The 16,744-nt window shown below is 41.1% G+C and overlaps 1 protein-coding gene across 1 annotated transcript in view; it reads right to left on the bottom strand.

The window, feature by feature from the left end:
• Nucleotides 1–16,744, bottom strand: part of Col25a1 (collagen type XXV alpha 1 chain) — a 391,109-nt gene that overhangs the window by 144,673 nt on the left and 229,692 nt on the right. The window contains exon 5 of the mRNA XM_059266229.1: nucleotides 12,305–12,322. Coding sequence (XP_059122212.1) covers nucleotides 12,305–12,322 — 18 coding nt within the window. The remainder of the gene's footprint in view (nucleotides 1–12,304; nucleotides 12,323–16,744) is intronic.

Raw genomic sequence — 16,744 nt, 5'->3', positions numbered from 1 at the left:
CCCCCACTATTTCTCACCTAGCATAAGTTCCCTTATGATACTCTCATTGTGTTCAGTTGGGCTCAAGCGGATTCAGAATACAAATTCAAATGGATTCAGATACAGTTATCTCTTTTTAGTTAGCGTACAAAACAATGGGGTTCCTTCTATAGCATTTCACATACATACATATATAATCATTCTACCTTACCTAATTGCCCACCCATTGTTCTCCCCAGACACCCATTTCTGTTGGTCTACTGCCTCCCTCTCTACTTTCACATTCTCTCTCTGTGTCTGTGTCTCTGTCTCTCTCCCTCTCTCCCTCCCTCCCTCGATCCCTATCTCTGTCTGTGCATGCGTGTGCGTGTGCGTGTGTGGTTAAATCTGGATTCTGCACAGTACATTTTCCTCTAAGCCCTGGGTTTAATTTATAACCACCTATTTCAGCATGTTTCCTAATATTCTGTCCAAACATCATTTTTGTTCAAGTGATTTAAGCCTTGTTTGTCTGTCACTTGACTTTTTTTGCTTCATTTGTCATAGCAGATGAAGCAACATAGATTTCATGAAACACAACAGAGCACCACGCAGGGATGAGGGTCAAGTAGATAGAAGAATGAAAAACAAAAATCAAAAAGTTAAAAATGATTTTCAAAAGTTAAGAAACCAACAACTGTCAGGTGGGGCTGGGAGCCTGACTCTCAGGTCTTGGCTATGATTCTTGATTGACTTCCAATGTAAGTAGGATCTCCCTTCCGTTGGCCAATGGCCAACATGACCACAGCGCTTGTCATGTGACTGTCAACTCCCAGAGCTTTGTATTTAGATTCTTCGTTCTCATCACCCTTCTCTCCAGAGACTGGATGTCAAACATCACACCTACCAACGTGCTCACCTCCTCCCTTGTCTCTTCCACCCCTGCGACCACCCCATTCCTCTGGATTCTCCTCCACTGTCTTCAAGAGTACAAAGTTTCCCTTTCTTGAAACCAAGGAGAAGACACATTGCGTTTGCCCACTGTCTGCTCCTGTTCACGTCCTATCTTCATCCTCACTGCTTCCATTAGCTTCCCTAAGAACAGATTAGTCACACAAAGACAGGAAATCAGATTTAAGGGAAAAGGAAAGGTAGTGAGATGTCATGTTTTTACAGTCGGGCTCCAGGAAAAATAAAGAAATGTGAATTAAAAAGTACACGTAATTCCTTGGGGGGAGGGCATTTTTTCCACTAGGAGAAGAAAGCTGAGCCATGGAAAGGAGGCCACTGAGCCCTGGAAGGGAGATATCCTGGGCTAAACAAATCTACATAAACTGAAGCCCTGGGGAGGAAGGGTTGACAAAACCCATCAGTGTTCACATCACCAAAATCTGTACTTAAGACTTTCCTTCTCACATGGCTCCCTTCACTGGCTATCAGGTTTACTCTCTAGGCTCCAGCCATTATCTGCCTTCCTCCTCAGCCTTTTTCCCAAGCTACAAGCCTGCATCTTCAACTGCTCACCAGATGTCTGAGCCAAAGCAGACCATCATCAGCTCAGATTCCACTTTCTCAAGCTGGGTTTCTCAGTGTCTGCTGCTATGAGACCATTGTGCTTCCTGACTTTCCTATTTTTGTTAAGCACAGCACTCAACTACAAGCCTACAGTTCTGTGCTTATATATGGCTCAGTGAATTTAATCCAAAGCTCAGTCCTACAGACTTCACTAGTACAGCTTCTCTTGAGTCTGCCCCATCTTTCTGTGTTAGTTGCCAGTATTGTCAAATTAATTTTTCTACCTGGGTATACTGGTTCGCATCAACAGTCTCAGTAATTTGGGAGGATGAGACAGAAGGATTAGTTGAGCCAAGGAGTTTAGGGTCAGCCTGGGCAACACAGTGAGATAAATACATTCTTCTGCCCATCTCATCCTCAGCTCAAAAAATTTCAGGGGCCGGTCTCCCAGCCCACAATGGCGAACTGTAGGAAATAACCCTTAGAAGTTCCAAAAGCCATCGGGCAAAAGTCTCCTGAACATCAGGCCAACTACTCTGGACCACCAACCCACCAAACCACCCTGTGCTTCCTAGTGTCAATAGGGGACATAGCACCCTTTAAAACAGACTTTCCTAAAAATTGAACGACGTACAGAAGGTAGGACAAACAGTTAAATAACACCTCGAGAGTAATTAGACCGATTCAGAATGTGGGATGTTTTATATAGCGCCCAAACATTCTAGAGCAGGTATGCCATGGGGGAGCGAGGAGGACAGGGAAACTACTACAGAATAAGAGACACTCGACACCGAAAAACAACAATAACTGAGTCCCAAGTGCGGACAATTTTATAACAACAGAGGAAATCTGAATTTGCACTGGGTATTGATTTTATTAGAAATGTCATTGAGATGATGGCTGTGGTTGTAAACGTCCCATCACAGACTCACATTTCAGTGCAGCAGAAGGAATGACGGTACGGACTTCACTTTAAAGCGTACTAGTGAGAAATAGCATGTATGTATTTAGCAGGTTGGAGGCTCTGGCTTCGAGTCCTGGCACAAAATCATAAAAAATAAATACAAGGAAGAGATTCATTAGACAAAATCAGCAGTTGATATTTCTAAAACTGGGCAATGAGTTTAAGGATGTTTCCAGTGCTTCTGAGACTATCTGAAAATTTCGGCATGCAATTATATAATTTAAATGTTTTGTTTGCTTCAGCCTAGTCTCGACCGAAACTTGTGACCCTCCTGCTTCAATCTCCTAGTTGCTGGAGTCACAGGTTTGTGCCATGACCTTCCGTCAAAAATTTCTTTTTAAGGACCCTTCAGATTCCTACCAAAAGAAATGTGAACTCTTCCCTGGAAATCTTAATCCCTTATAGCCTGCTGTTAATTCTCCCTATAAGCTGCCTCACTTACCCTAGTTTCCCATAAAGATCCTTCCCCTGCCATTCTTGACCACCACCTAATCTCTGAATCTTCGCTTAAGTCACTAGCTCTGTGGAATCATCCATTACTATTTTGTTAGGGAGTGCTACAGCACACCTTTGTTAAAAGCCATGATCTGGTGACCTGAGCTATGAAGCTGGTTGGGAAAAGTTAAATGTACAATCTTGAGTTTCTGAAAGAAAATTCTTTTCCTTGTAGTAAAGTCCCATCCTACACACATGCACACATTCATGTTCCTGTGTGTGCATACACACATACACACGTGCATACACACATGCATGCGTGCATGTGCCTACACCCCTACTCACTGATGTCTTGTCTCCAAGCTTCTGCTTTCCTGAGTTTATCCAACTCTCCCTTGGAAATTCTCTCTAACTAATTTCTAAGCCCTGAAGCATGTGTGCCTCTTTTATCACAGCTGACTAGCTCTGTTGGGACTAAGGCTTGTGTCTCTCTGAACTGACAGGACTTTTGACGGCAGGAGAAGCCTAACTTGTTCTGACTTTGGAGACCTTTATATACCAGCACATGACCTTTGGCAAGTCAGCTAGCATGGCAGAGCTTCAGTTTCTGTGAAATGGATAAACGATAATTACCGCTTATGAACTTTGTGCATGAAAAATATCCAACAGACGTGTTAACAGGTTGCATGAAACAGAGGTTCAACCTTATTAGAGCCAAAATTAGCATTTCACAAACAGCCTGGGCATAATCAAGCAGTCCCCATAACCTCTGCATCCAACGTATTCCCAATGGCTGTTTCTGAGGATCCACATGAGTTTTCAACATAAATTCACAAATTTGAATGTGTGCTCATAGAACAGAAGTCCTGCCTTTTAGGGACACTCCAGTTTCTCATCTTCCAACTCATAACAATAGTTCAAAAGAATGGAGACTAATAGTAAATACAGCAAAGTGACCTTGCACAACTTTTGGGGAACAAAACGGACCCTGTTGAGTAAGACTTTTGCTTTTGTTCTGTTTTTCCCTCATGTCTCCCATGAGCAAAACACAGGAAGGTATTTTAGGTCTTTGCCCTCCTCTCTGTGACTCTGCATCTCCATCTTTTCATTCTGCCCACACTTTCAATATCAAGTCACTCCTGGAACCATGTCAATGCTGCCGTCTCCCAACACACACACACCTGTGGATGCTAATCACTGGCTGCCTCTATGGAACCCAGAGGCCATGCTCCATGTAGCTGACCACTTTGCTTAGCTTCTTTGGTGGGCTTTCATCTGGGTCTTCTGCCTCATGGAGATTTCTTGATATTATTCCTTCTATTCACTTCTTGTTGGAGTTCGTAACTAATTCCTCCTTCTCCACAGGCTTCTCTTCCCTAGGGACCCCATTCAATTCCAATGTCACTTCTTACTTGCCCAGTCTGTCCCTAAGTTCTGCCTATGGCCTAATCTACATTTCCTTCTGTGTGCATTGTCCTGATCTCAGATCACTTGGTCCATCACTAAAACCTGGTCAGTTTTCTTCTGAGAAATCGCATGCTCTTTATTCAGGATTCTGCTGGCCTGACGGCGGCAGGAGAGGGGGATGGCTTATTAGAAGGCGTTCTTCTGGAGAGCTGCAGCCACAGGCCAGCCTCAAGGCTCTGCATACACACCACGAGCTGGGTGGCTGAATCTACCTAGCCTTTGGCTGAGCTGTGTAGGCAGTGTGCAGGTTATACACATGCAAATGGTAGTGTTGGGTTTACTGTGAGAGTAAAATCTCTCTCTGAAACTCAAGACTCTACTGTGCATTTTGCAAAGTGCACAACAGTCTAAGGTGCTAGGTAAGAGGATTTGTGTAAGGTGGATCATGACACATCAAAAGAAAGTAATAATTGGTGATACTTATTTACTATGTTCACGGAAGATACATCACCTTTGATTTCTATTCAATTTTTTGGTTTATTTAATATATGTATGCATATGTATATAGTGAATGTGTATCCATGTGGGGTGTGTGTGTGTGTGTGTGTGTGTGTGTGTGTGCGCGCGCGCGCACTTGTGCATGTGGAGACCAGAGGAGAAGAACATTGGGTAGTTCTCTATTCCTCCCTGCTTCTTCCCCTAAGGTAGACTATCAAAGCTTTTGGCCAGCAAGCCCCAGTGGTCCTCATGGTTCTGACCCCCAATGATGCTGGGTTACAGGTGCTGTACAACAGAGCCCAGCATTGAATGTAGATGCTGAAGATTCAAGGCCATGTCCTCATGAGTGAGAAATAAGCCAAGTTATCATCCCAACCCCTCGATTCCATTTATCTTTTTTGTAAAAAGGAAATTTGCTGGGCATGAGTTACTAAGATATATTTATTTATTCATTCTGATTTAAGACACAAATTTAGCATCAAATACACTGGTCCTTTGGGAAGGGGAGTAGGAAACACACCTAAAGTATAAAGACTAAGTTTTGCTTAGTGAGGGAGAAGAGATCTACACTCACTACGTTAACCGAAGGGTGACTTCTGAAAATCTGGAACAGTTTAAAGCATGCTATGTCACTGAAGAAGATTTTGAACACTTACAACTGTGTACATAATAGTTTGTTTTATAGAGAGGCGGCTACATGATAACCATATCCAACAATAACTAATGCATTCTCACAAACTCCTTAACTTTCATCTATCCACAGTATCTACACATATGGAGTCTATTATTCTCTTCTGTTTGTCCAGCAGGTGAAGTACCACCTGCAAGGACAATATGTAGCAGTCCAAGGACATCAAGTCTTTATGGCTGTGCTTTTGTGAGTACTTATGGGAGAAGGAATTTACAAAGGCCTATAATCCTAACACCTGTGTGTGCCATAGACTCTTTGGAGTGCTTCATTAAACTATGTATTGAATCAAATCATTTTCCCTTTATACTGAAAAGCTGAGGCCTAAAGTTAGATAAATTGCTCCAAGTCACACCTCTCATAAGTGGGAGAAAAGAATGTCAACTCAGGTGTCTGCCACCAGAGCCCAGAGTCCATTCCCTCAACTCTATACAATGAGTTTCATATGCTGTTTTAAAATCAGGCTACAGAAGGCTGATGTCTTCAGTAGGTTTATCAGGCACATAAAAATCATCATTAAATATGAATTAGTAAATGTGTACCTGTTAAGCAGAGTTTACTGTGGAGCTTGGAGTAGAGGTCAGTGACAGCATTGATTAGCATGTGCAATGCTTTGGGTTCAGTTCTCAGGACTAGAAAAAAACTGTATTATGCATTTTCTATCAATACTGTATGGAGAGAGTGGGATACAAAAATAAGAGGCTTGGAGAATGGTAACAACTTCCACAGTGTAAAGCAATACATAATCAGCTTAATTATTCATGGAACCCTACAGGTTATCCACATTAATTCAGATGAGAAGACAGGTAATAAATTTTGGAGGAAATATAGTATAAAGTTGGCAATAAAACTTCTTTAATTAGTTTTGTTGGAAATAATTCTATCTTCTACACTATTTAAATATGCAAATGAGCATGCAAAATAAAGACATATGGATTACAGTAAAATAAAGAAATAGTTATACCATGTATACTCTTAATAATATAACCCATCTGGAGTACAGTGAAGTCCTTCATGCCACAATACCAATGATACCTAATTAAATTCTCCCAATGCTAAAGCATTCGAACTTGTATTATTATTCTCTCTGTTGCATAGTAACATTAAAACATACTTTGCAAGAGTATTGACTTATCCAGGTGATAATACATTACTGGTTTTACACAGCAGTGAGCAAAATCTGGGCTCTCTGCACACCCATGTGCATAAAGGCATGCACACATTTTTCAAATTGCTTAGAGAATGTATGTGCTCTCCTCTTGCCCCCAAATCAGACTATGTGAATCTGGAAAAAGCTGGATTGAAACACAAATATGAAATATGGGAATTGCTAAAGTGTTAGGTTAGAAGGAGCTTCGTACATAATTTAAAACATATGAATAGAAAGTTAAATACTGCCCCCACAGTACAATATTTTACCCCAGAAAAATTCTTTACAAGGCATGTACAGCTTGAGTTTTGTAAATTTTAACAAAACCTTGTGAAATGACAATGATAATATTAGAACAAAGGGGGGAAAGCAGACAAGGCCTCAGGGGCTGAGGGGACAGTGGCATCTTCAGCTTCTCTCCAAAGGTATCTGCAAACACCGATGGACGCTGCAGGCCTACGTGAGCAGTTGTCAGATGGCATTTACTTGTGGTTTGCTCTGACATTTTTTCCCCACTGGGTAATACAGAATTACAACATGCACACCACTTTAGTGCTCACAATTCCTAAGGGAATGACAGCTACTTTATGCTCACATGCAACTCCAAAGAAGAGTTATGAGGAGGGCCTGAGACTCCAAAAACGATATGCAGGGAAATGGCCGTGGGGTGAAAGGGGCATCTACTTACTTCCAAAGGCAAAGAGGGATATTTGGGCTAAATAAAAGTTTGATGTGTTTTGTATTTTGACAAGACAGAGTCCTGAGAATATTTTTAAAGCAATTTGTTTATGTAATCTGTGTTAAATTATTTATTTGTGGACAAATACTAATGTTTAGACAATGTAATACTCTCTATAATAGTTTTGATTGTGAAAATCAAAACCAAAGTTTTGAACCCTACAAATAAATCTCCATATAAAGTAAGTCAGATGGAGATGAGTAAAAGCACAGTCCAGCACTGAAGATCACAAAATCTGTTAAGGAACAGAAAAGAGGGCTGGAGAGAAGGCTTGGTAGGTAAGAGCAATGGCTACTCTTCCTGAAGACCAGGGTTCAATTCCCAAGACCTATGTGACAAATGCCAGTCATCTGTAACTATAGTTCCAGGGAATATGACACCCTCTTCTGGCCTCCATGGACACCAGGAATGCAAGTGGTACACAAATACATAAGCAGGTAAAACACCCACAGACATAAAATAAAATATTTTTTTAAAAGAGAAAAGATGCTTGGAAATAACTATGATGACCCAAAATAGAATAACAAAATTCATTTCTCCTGAGTGCTTACCATGTGTAGGTATCACATTTCACACACAATACTTCAACTTTTACAACATGTATTAAGAAAGGACATTGCTTTACATATGTGGACAGTGTTACCCAGAGTGAAGGAGTAATTTAACCAGGAGGTAGAGGCTAAAAGTGGCACAAGTCCATGCTCTCTCCTTTAAGCATGATGTAATATAACAAGCTGCATAGACAACCTTCTGTGAGAATGTGGGAAAGGAAGACAATCCCTTCACTAAAAGGAGAAGAAAAACATTTTGTTGAAGAAGCAGCATTACAACGTGATGGGTGATTATGTTTGGATGTGTGGACATGAGGTTTAAGAGGAAGTAGTCTCAAGGAAAGGAGAAAACTAAACACTTAGAAGAGAAAATGTAAATGGTTCAATTTGGTTTGGACGAAGCATAGAGTCCATGAAGCACATTAATAAAAACAAATGGAAGGTGAGACCATAGGCCCAAATCAGGGGACTCTGTCATACTCTAGACAGAGAACTCATCAAGACTCAAAGGTTTGGCATCAGGAAAGGGACACTACAAAAACCATGGTAGAAAATTTTATCTGGTCAACATAGGTGAGAGATACCCATTGGTTTCTCTCAGTCTAACCTCCAGTGCTTCCATTCGTCAGGGAAAAGCCAGATATTCACCCTGTTGACTTGCCTCCCTAGAGCACCAGTGTGAGAAATATCAAGGGGGATGCTGGAGAGATGCAGGAGAAATCTAGATCCTGGCCAGGTATGCTATCATCCCACCTGACATCAGCAGTGCAATCTCAGTACAGGCTCACAGTCCTGACCTTGACATCAGGCAGGAGGAAGAAATGGAGAGAGACCTGAGACAAGGAGAGCAACGTAGAAAGGGAATGGGGATGGGAGTCAGCAAATGATTCAACAAGATCAGAGGAGCCAAGATCTGGACAGAAACCCACTATTCAAACCAAGGCCCAACACACTAGGACCATGTCTGGACATTTAAGAACCTTCACACTTCACTGACCAGTTTTCCAAAGAAGACATGCAAATTGGAAACAGGTCTATGAAAAAGTGTTCAGTATCATTAATAACCAGGCAAATGTGAATTATAATTATAATAGGAGTTCATGCTTCCACCTGTCAGGATGGACACAACAAAAAAGACAAGAGAGAAGTTTTGGTGAAGATATGGAGAAAAGGGAATTCTTACATTGTTGTTAGGGATGCAATACAGAACATTTATTACATAAAACAGTGTATCAGTTCTTCAAAATCTGAAAATAGAATTACCATATGGTCCTGCACGTTAAAGATCTCTGCTCTTCTGTTTATTATAGCAATGAAGATCTGAGGTCAGCCATAGTGTCCATTAATGGATGGATAGAAAGGAAATGGGGTATACACACATAATGGACTATTTACTTAGCCACATAAATGAAATCCCACCATTTGCAGCAATATGAATGAACCCAGGGGACAATATGTTCAATGAAATAACCCACACACAGAGAGAAATTTTTTTATGATCGCACATGTGTAGAATCCACTTGCAACAGAAAGCATGGAATATCAGCCTGAGTATCTAATGGATGAATGAAGAATGTGGTATGTATATATGATGGAGTATTATCTGCCTGAAAAAGGCTATTTTCCCATTGTAACAACATGGTTGAATTTGTAGGATACTGTGCTAAGCAAAATGAACCATACAGAGAGGCAGATAGTGTATGATTATTTCCACTTGTTTTTAGAATTTTTGAAAGCTGGACTTAATGGAAGCATAAAACAGGGAAGCAGAAATAGGGACAGGCTGGCAAAAGGCACAGCAGTGATCAAATGACAAGTTCTGAGGCTTTAATATTGCACAGTTTGGAGAGAGGCAGATATGTTCATTGATTTAATTGTAGTAATTGAACAATGTTTAGGCATATGAACTCAAGTTTTATACCTTGCATGATATCAATAAAACATATTGATGTTTCATATTAATATATTGTTATATTCTAATATAATAGATATGTATAATTTTTAAGTGAGAAATAAAACACAGAATAATCACAAAACGGAGACTGTATCTGTCTTTTTTTGGGGAGGGTTCAAAACTGGGTTTCTCTGTAGTTTTGGAGCCTGTCCTGGACTAGCTCTGTAGACCAGGCTAGCCTCAAACTCACAGAGATCCACCTGCCTCTGCCTCCCGAGTGCTGGGATTACAGGCGTGCGCCACCGCCTGGCTGTATCTGTCTTATTCACCACAATTTCACAGATATGGGTCCTATCTATTCTATACATAAGACCTTCTGAAGCAGATCAGAAATATTGGCATCAGCACCCAGACATGACTCAAGAATGAAGGAATACAAATCAATGGCTAATCACATCAACTTCCTGTCCTTCCATGTGAGTGTTCTGGGGAATCATCTGCAATCATCCTTCTATGAGATACTCAACAGAACATGGCTTCAGTCACTCATAGAAGTCATCAGTTCACAAACACATCTATTTCCTGCTCGTTTACCATCCCAGTGTCTTATTCCATGCCCTCATGATATATCCTAGGTCATTCCTCAAATGTTTATGTCCATAAATTATCTTAAGAACTACCTTTTGATGCCAGGAAAGGTGGCCTAGACTAAGACAGAGGTTCTATTAAGAGTTAAAGTATTATTCTCTCTCCAAGCCAAAGCTCATTTCATTATGCTGTGTTACTCTCCTTACTGGAAAGAATTGAGTGATATAGGGCTTCCAGATTTAGATAGTCTTGATTTCTACTCCAGTCACACTACTGTGTCATCCAGGTAAGTAACACCAACACACATGTGTGTATGTGGGCACAGACACACCCAGGCACACATGTACTTTTCAGGACTTGTCAGCACTGTGTGAAACAAAGTATAAAAAGCAGTAAACTACATTTACTTTGTATCCTTCCCAACATAGCATAGCAAGGTCAAATTCTAAGAAGCCAAAATTCTCCTCTGTAGGCAGAATGTCTCTCTCCGCCTGCCTGTTCCCAAATAATAGATCTGGAGGCTTCACATCACTTATAAATCCTTGGCCAGTAGCTCAGGCTTATTACTAACTATCTCTTATGCTTAAATTAACTCATAATTCCTATCTATGTTTAGCCGCGTGGCTTGGTACCTTTTCTCAATACAGCATTCTCATCTTGACTTCTTCTGCATCTGGCTGGTGAGTCTTAACTCCGCCCTTCCTCTTCCTTGCATTCTTAGTCTGGTCACCCCTCCTAACACGTCCTGCCTGGCTACTGGCCAATCAGCATTTTATTAAATCAATTTGAGTAACAACACTTTGTACAAGAGACTTATTCCACAGTACTCCTCTATAAATTCATTCTGTTAACTTGAACTAACTTAGACTATAAGAGGGAAATCTATAAACAATGAGGATGTTCTCAGTATCAGTATGAATCAAAAGTCTAACTTTCTCTCACAGGTTAATGTGAAAAGGAGTGCTGTGCTTAAATAAATGAGGTTTTCTGTTTGTATTATTACACAACCTTATATATGGATCTCAAAACAACTATAAATAATGATCATAACATGTTGAATGAAGAGTAACATATAATTAATACGCTACTGAGGTTGAATACAAAGCTATCACAAAATGGCCTATCAGTTAACAATCTGGGACAGAAGTGGCATTAAGCCCATCATGGCGGAGAAGGACTAACAGGAGCACAAATCAGTAATTGCATTGTTCATGTGGAATGCAGTGTTTAAGGTAGAGCATCCGTAAGTCCAACTCCTCTCAGTGGCCATTAGCATCCTCCAGACTGATGCAGTACTGAGTCTTTTGAGTTTGAATTGGCCATACTATTTGTGAAGACTTGCTTCATCCTTATCATTCTATCTTTATACACATTCCTCCACCTCTTAAAAATGGTCCATTTTCTTCAGTGTGATTTAGAGTTCAAAGTATTGTCTGTCGGCTGCATTTGCACTTATTTATAAATCATGTCTGTAGTCATTGGTTTGTGTTGAAAATCAAGAACAAAGCTGTTATCCGTCTACACTGAATCAGAAACAGCTAGCTGGGTCACAGTGTAAATAATGAGTCTGGATCCACAGCTGCATTGGTACGCAATTAATCAGCATCTAACGCATGCCAGCCCATGCCCCTGTGAACCCAGTTACTCTGCTTCAGAAGTCCTGGAGCACTTGTTTGGGTCAGTGAAGAGTTTTACTCAGGGAATATTGTTAACGTGCCATCTGGCCCAACATGTGAAGTGGCTCACTCAATTCTGAAGGGGCCTCAAGTGTCACTCTGGGGCAATAGTTGTCCTACTAGGCAGGGCTTGATTATCAGTTGGCAGCTTTCTTCAATTCTTTGAGAAGGATTGAAGAAAAATTGCCCCACTAGGAAAATCTTAAATTGGAGTTAGTTGGTCAGAAAAGAGATCACTTACCTGGGGACCAGGCTGACCCTGAAATTGAAAAGAAAAACAAGTATAAAATTGATGCTTACAATGAATATTTTCAATATATATTCCAGTATATTGAGATTTAAAATAGTTCTAACCATCTGTAAAATATTTCTAATACCAATAACTTCATATTGGATCTTAATATCTTGATCCTGTGAATTAAAAGTACTGGGCTTATGGCTATTGCACACTTGAGTGATTCAGCATGCTCCAGCTTTTAACTGGGGAAAGGAGTGTCAGGAAGAATAACCCCCCTCCTATCATAGTAATGAGTGAATGGGCAACTGAGAGGATGAATCATCCAGCACACATAATTACTGACCTACATATTCTAACAGGGCAGAGCTACATTTATAAAAAACACTCCTTGGCTTTCTCACTGTTCCAATGTTTTGAGATTTTCATTTTGTTTTTAATAAACAACTTTCTTTTACTTTGTATAATCAAATCTAATGACATTTTAAAATAAGTTTTATAAGGGGGAACCCTTGGAGCATTAAAATACACCCCTATTCCTCCAACAGTCAATAGATTATGTGACCTCTGGCCAAACAAATTTGTTTTGAAAGACACTTTCTTACTTAAGTTGATGAAAACCTCCGAGCAGTGTAAGTGTAAATGCTTCCAGAGAAAATCAACTGCAAATAAAAGCACTGATGACATATTGTACCCATAAAACCTCCAACTGAGTTTTCAGTCAAATGAGACTAAAGGAACGGTTCCCATCAAGTTACAGAGTCTTCTAAACTAACTAAACTGACTTCTGGGGCAAGACGGCAGAGTAGAAGCTGCCTCCACATAAAGGAGTAAAATAGAAGAGAATGAACTCTACCCCAAAGAAAGAAAGGACTTCAGAAATCACAGAGTGGGGATGCGGCACCTGGCTCACAGCTCTCCCACATCCCCTGAAAAGGCACCCAAGGCTAGCTTTGGCGAAGACACTGGAAGTCTAACCCACAGTTCTCAAAAGTCTTGAATGTAGTGGGAGGGATCTGCTGAGACAGTGGCTTCAGGTGTGGATCAGTCTATGTCTAAGAAGGTTGTGGTCTAGTGCCATCTTGAGAGGAGATCTTCTACTAAAGACAGCTTCCCTGGGAGCCTGAGAAGTCAAGGATTCTAAAGTTAACCTGACAGAGCCTCTAGGTAGAAGTGGGTGGCAAGTGGCAGCAACAGATTAGGGGAGGGCTAGGCACAAACACATTGAGAGGCTCAGAAAGCAGGAGGCTCATGGGTGAAGGATTCTGGAGTTGGTGGCCCTGCCTTTTGTGATGGCAATGAGCTAAATGACTGTGATAGCCTCCTGCAGGGTGTGTTTAGTACTGAGCAGGACCGGAAAGCTGTAGCAAAGCAACACAGCAAGGGTACTCAGTACGCAGTGCTCTACCTGCTTCCACTCCCACCACAGCACACTTGGGAAACACCTCTTGGCTGAGACCTCAGCCACGCAGATGGACGCACTGTGCAGTCTCTGGAGTGAGTGGCAGCTGGACAGCTAAGGGTGCTTAGTGGTGCTCCTGGTCTGTAAGACAGAAGCTGTGGGGGTGAGCAGGTGATTTCAGACCACTGCAGCTGCAGCACCAGTGTGAGCAGGATCAAAGAGATGAGTCTCCAGCTTCAACCAACCACCCTTCTATCTGGCAGGGCTGCAGGAAGATGCTGCTCCATTATGTTGGTTTTATACTTCAGTGGGGTTTTTTTTTTGTAATTGTTTATTCTTTATTTTCCTTTTATATCTGTTTCTTATAGTATCACTATTACTTTTTAATTTTAGAAGCAGAACGTAGGTTTCAATTCTTATGTTCAATTAGATCTGTGGCTCGACAGGTCATAGGTCCCAGGGGACAACCTTCTACTATTGTGCTAAAAGGACATACCATTAAACTGACTCCCAATTACTGACTGTCATACCCATAGATTAATGCATCTCTCAACCCTAATCAAAGATGCTTCTATTTGAAGTAAATGGTGATTAATTAATTAATACAGAGACCCACAACTAGCCAAGGTGAAGAAAATAAGAAACTTAATCATGCTCAGCCCTCAACGGAATATCTAGATTACACCTTCTCCTCTCAAGGTTCAGGGATCTTTGTGAAGAACAGTCAGAAAGACTATATGAACCAGTGGTGGTCAATGAATACAAGGAAATAATGTTCTCTGGACACAACAAGGCAACTGTACACATGAACTCACAGTAGTTATGACAGCATGTACAACACAGTTCAAGGTCAAGCCATACAAAATGCAAGCATGGAGAGAAAAGGAAGACCTCAAGTCTCAGTCCTATCCAAGGACCCACTGGCAAGTGATAGCTTCTGGGGGAAAAAAGAGAATTTTCTTTAAGAGTGTTGCTACTGAGAAACTGACCACACTTGGGTGGAAGGCCACACATCCACAAATAGATGGGGAAGACAATTTGTATTTGCTGGGAGCAGGGAAAGAGAGAGAACAAGAAATTGTAATGGTAGAGGGTCAGAAGTGATCTGGAAGGAGCTGGGGGCATTGTGAATAGGGTCAAAACCCAGTCTACAAAATTCTCAGAGAACTAATAACAACAACATTTAAAGTATCATGGAGAAACATTCTGTTTCATATAGAACATACCTTGATTTAAATATCTAACTGTTTATTTTCAAATAACTTCTCTGTGATATGAAAATAGGTCTAGGTAAGTCTATTGGCTCTGATCCATTTTAATCTTTTCTTATTATTTAAATGATTCGTGCTTTGACAAATTCTTACTTGTACATGAGGCATCCTGAGCCCCACCACCACTCCCATCTCCTTACCATTCCTCTTTCTCTGTGATAGCACCCCCCCCACACACTGCAAATCTTCTCCTTGAGTTCCTTGAATTGGTAAACAGAGAAACTAAAACTCAGAGAGGAGACCTGGACGTCACACACACCTACAGGCTGAAAAGTCAGAATTTACCCCCAAACTAACTGCAAAGCCCAAGCATTTCCTCCAGCCCTTCTGCCCTTGTCTCTACAGTGTTTTTAAAGATTATTGATTTTTATTTTATGTGAACGGCTGTTTGCCTGAATGAATGAGTGGGTACCACGTGGGCACATTGTCTCCAAGGAGACAAGAGGAGGGAGTCAGATCCCCTGGAACTGGCCACAGATGGTTGGGATGCACCACGTGTGTGTTGAGAACCTAACCTGGGTTCCCTGGAATAGCAACAGTTGCTCTTATCTGCTGAGCCATCTCTCCAACCTCACCCTCTGGATATCTAGGCTCACGGATGTTTGCCAAGTCCCTGCCATTGACTCTGGTTAATTCTCTTTGAGCGAGGAAGACTCTCGACATCCTGACTGTTCGTGGGCAGCTCCTCAAACACCTCAGTGCCAAGTGCTTTTCCCAGGGACCAACCACCAAAGAAACTCTTTAGAATTTCCTTATTGCTTCTGATGGGTTCACCGAGACAGGTAATTTTTACTCAGTGGTGGATAGTTTTCTGGTCTATTGTGTTGAAGGTTTCTAATAACTAACTGTAAAAGCCAGACTTTTTATTCAGGTTTCTAAAATACACTCCAAATGCGTACTTACAAATTATGGCTAACATTCACAAAAACCAACAAGTTGATTTTCCTAAAATGAAATTACTGAAAAAGACTCTTTCTGCGCATTCAAATCATCAAAATGTTTCTACAAATCAAAGTCTGAATCAAGAAAAACCAAGAGCCATGCCAAGCGAAACAGTTAAATCACAGAACTCCTGCATGCAGAAGCAGAGAATGCCCAGGCGCTGAGCTGGCTGATTTACTGTTTGGCAGCAGGAAGGGCAATGCTCCTGCCTCTGGCCCCAGCAGGAGGGAAGAAAGGGAGCCTACAGGAGGAGCAGACTCTACAGAGCTAATCAGAACAGTGTGGTGGAAAGCAATCAGCCAGTAGCTGATGCTTGATGGAGAGAGTTCCAAGGAAGCTGAGCATTTTGGGAGACGGTGAACCACAATGAACATGATAAATGAGCCGACCCATCACTGGAATATGCATTGTTACTTGAGGCAATTAAAGAGCAATATCGGCCATTTTTTGTCGGGCTGTTATCACAATTATGGTTGGCAGAAAGTGCTAACGCTCTTTTCAAATTGACAAAGCCATTTGGATTTCTGGCTGAGGTAATTAGTTTCACTACATGATACTTTCTTTTTTAATAGATAGGAACTCTGTCACTCTTTCAAATGGGACAAAAGCTGGGTTTTTTTTTTTCCATTTAATACATGCACAGACAGGGATACAAAAGTCTGTTTAAACCATGGCTTTATTTTAGATATTGATTAGAGTCACAGACTCACAAGTACCTTTGGTCAATATGAAATAAAAGCCTTCCAGCTACAGAAGTGTAAGGGGATATTAGTACTGTGCACCTCTTAAGCCTCCAATGCACACACTGGACAGAGGCTTGCGTTATCTTTT

Source organism: Peromyscus eremicus, chromosome 6, assembly GCF_949786415.1.
Source record: "Peromyscus eremicus chromosome 6, PerEre_H2_v1, whole genome shotgun sequence".
In the NCBI taxonomy this organism is placed as follows: Eukaryota; Metazoa; Chordata; class Mammalia; order Rodentia; family Cricetidae; genus Peromyscus; species Peromyscus eremicus.
This window is presented reverse-complemented; position numbering and strand designations above follow the sequence as displayed.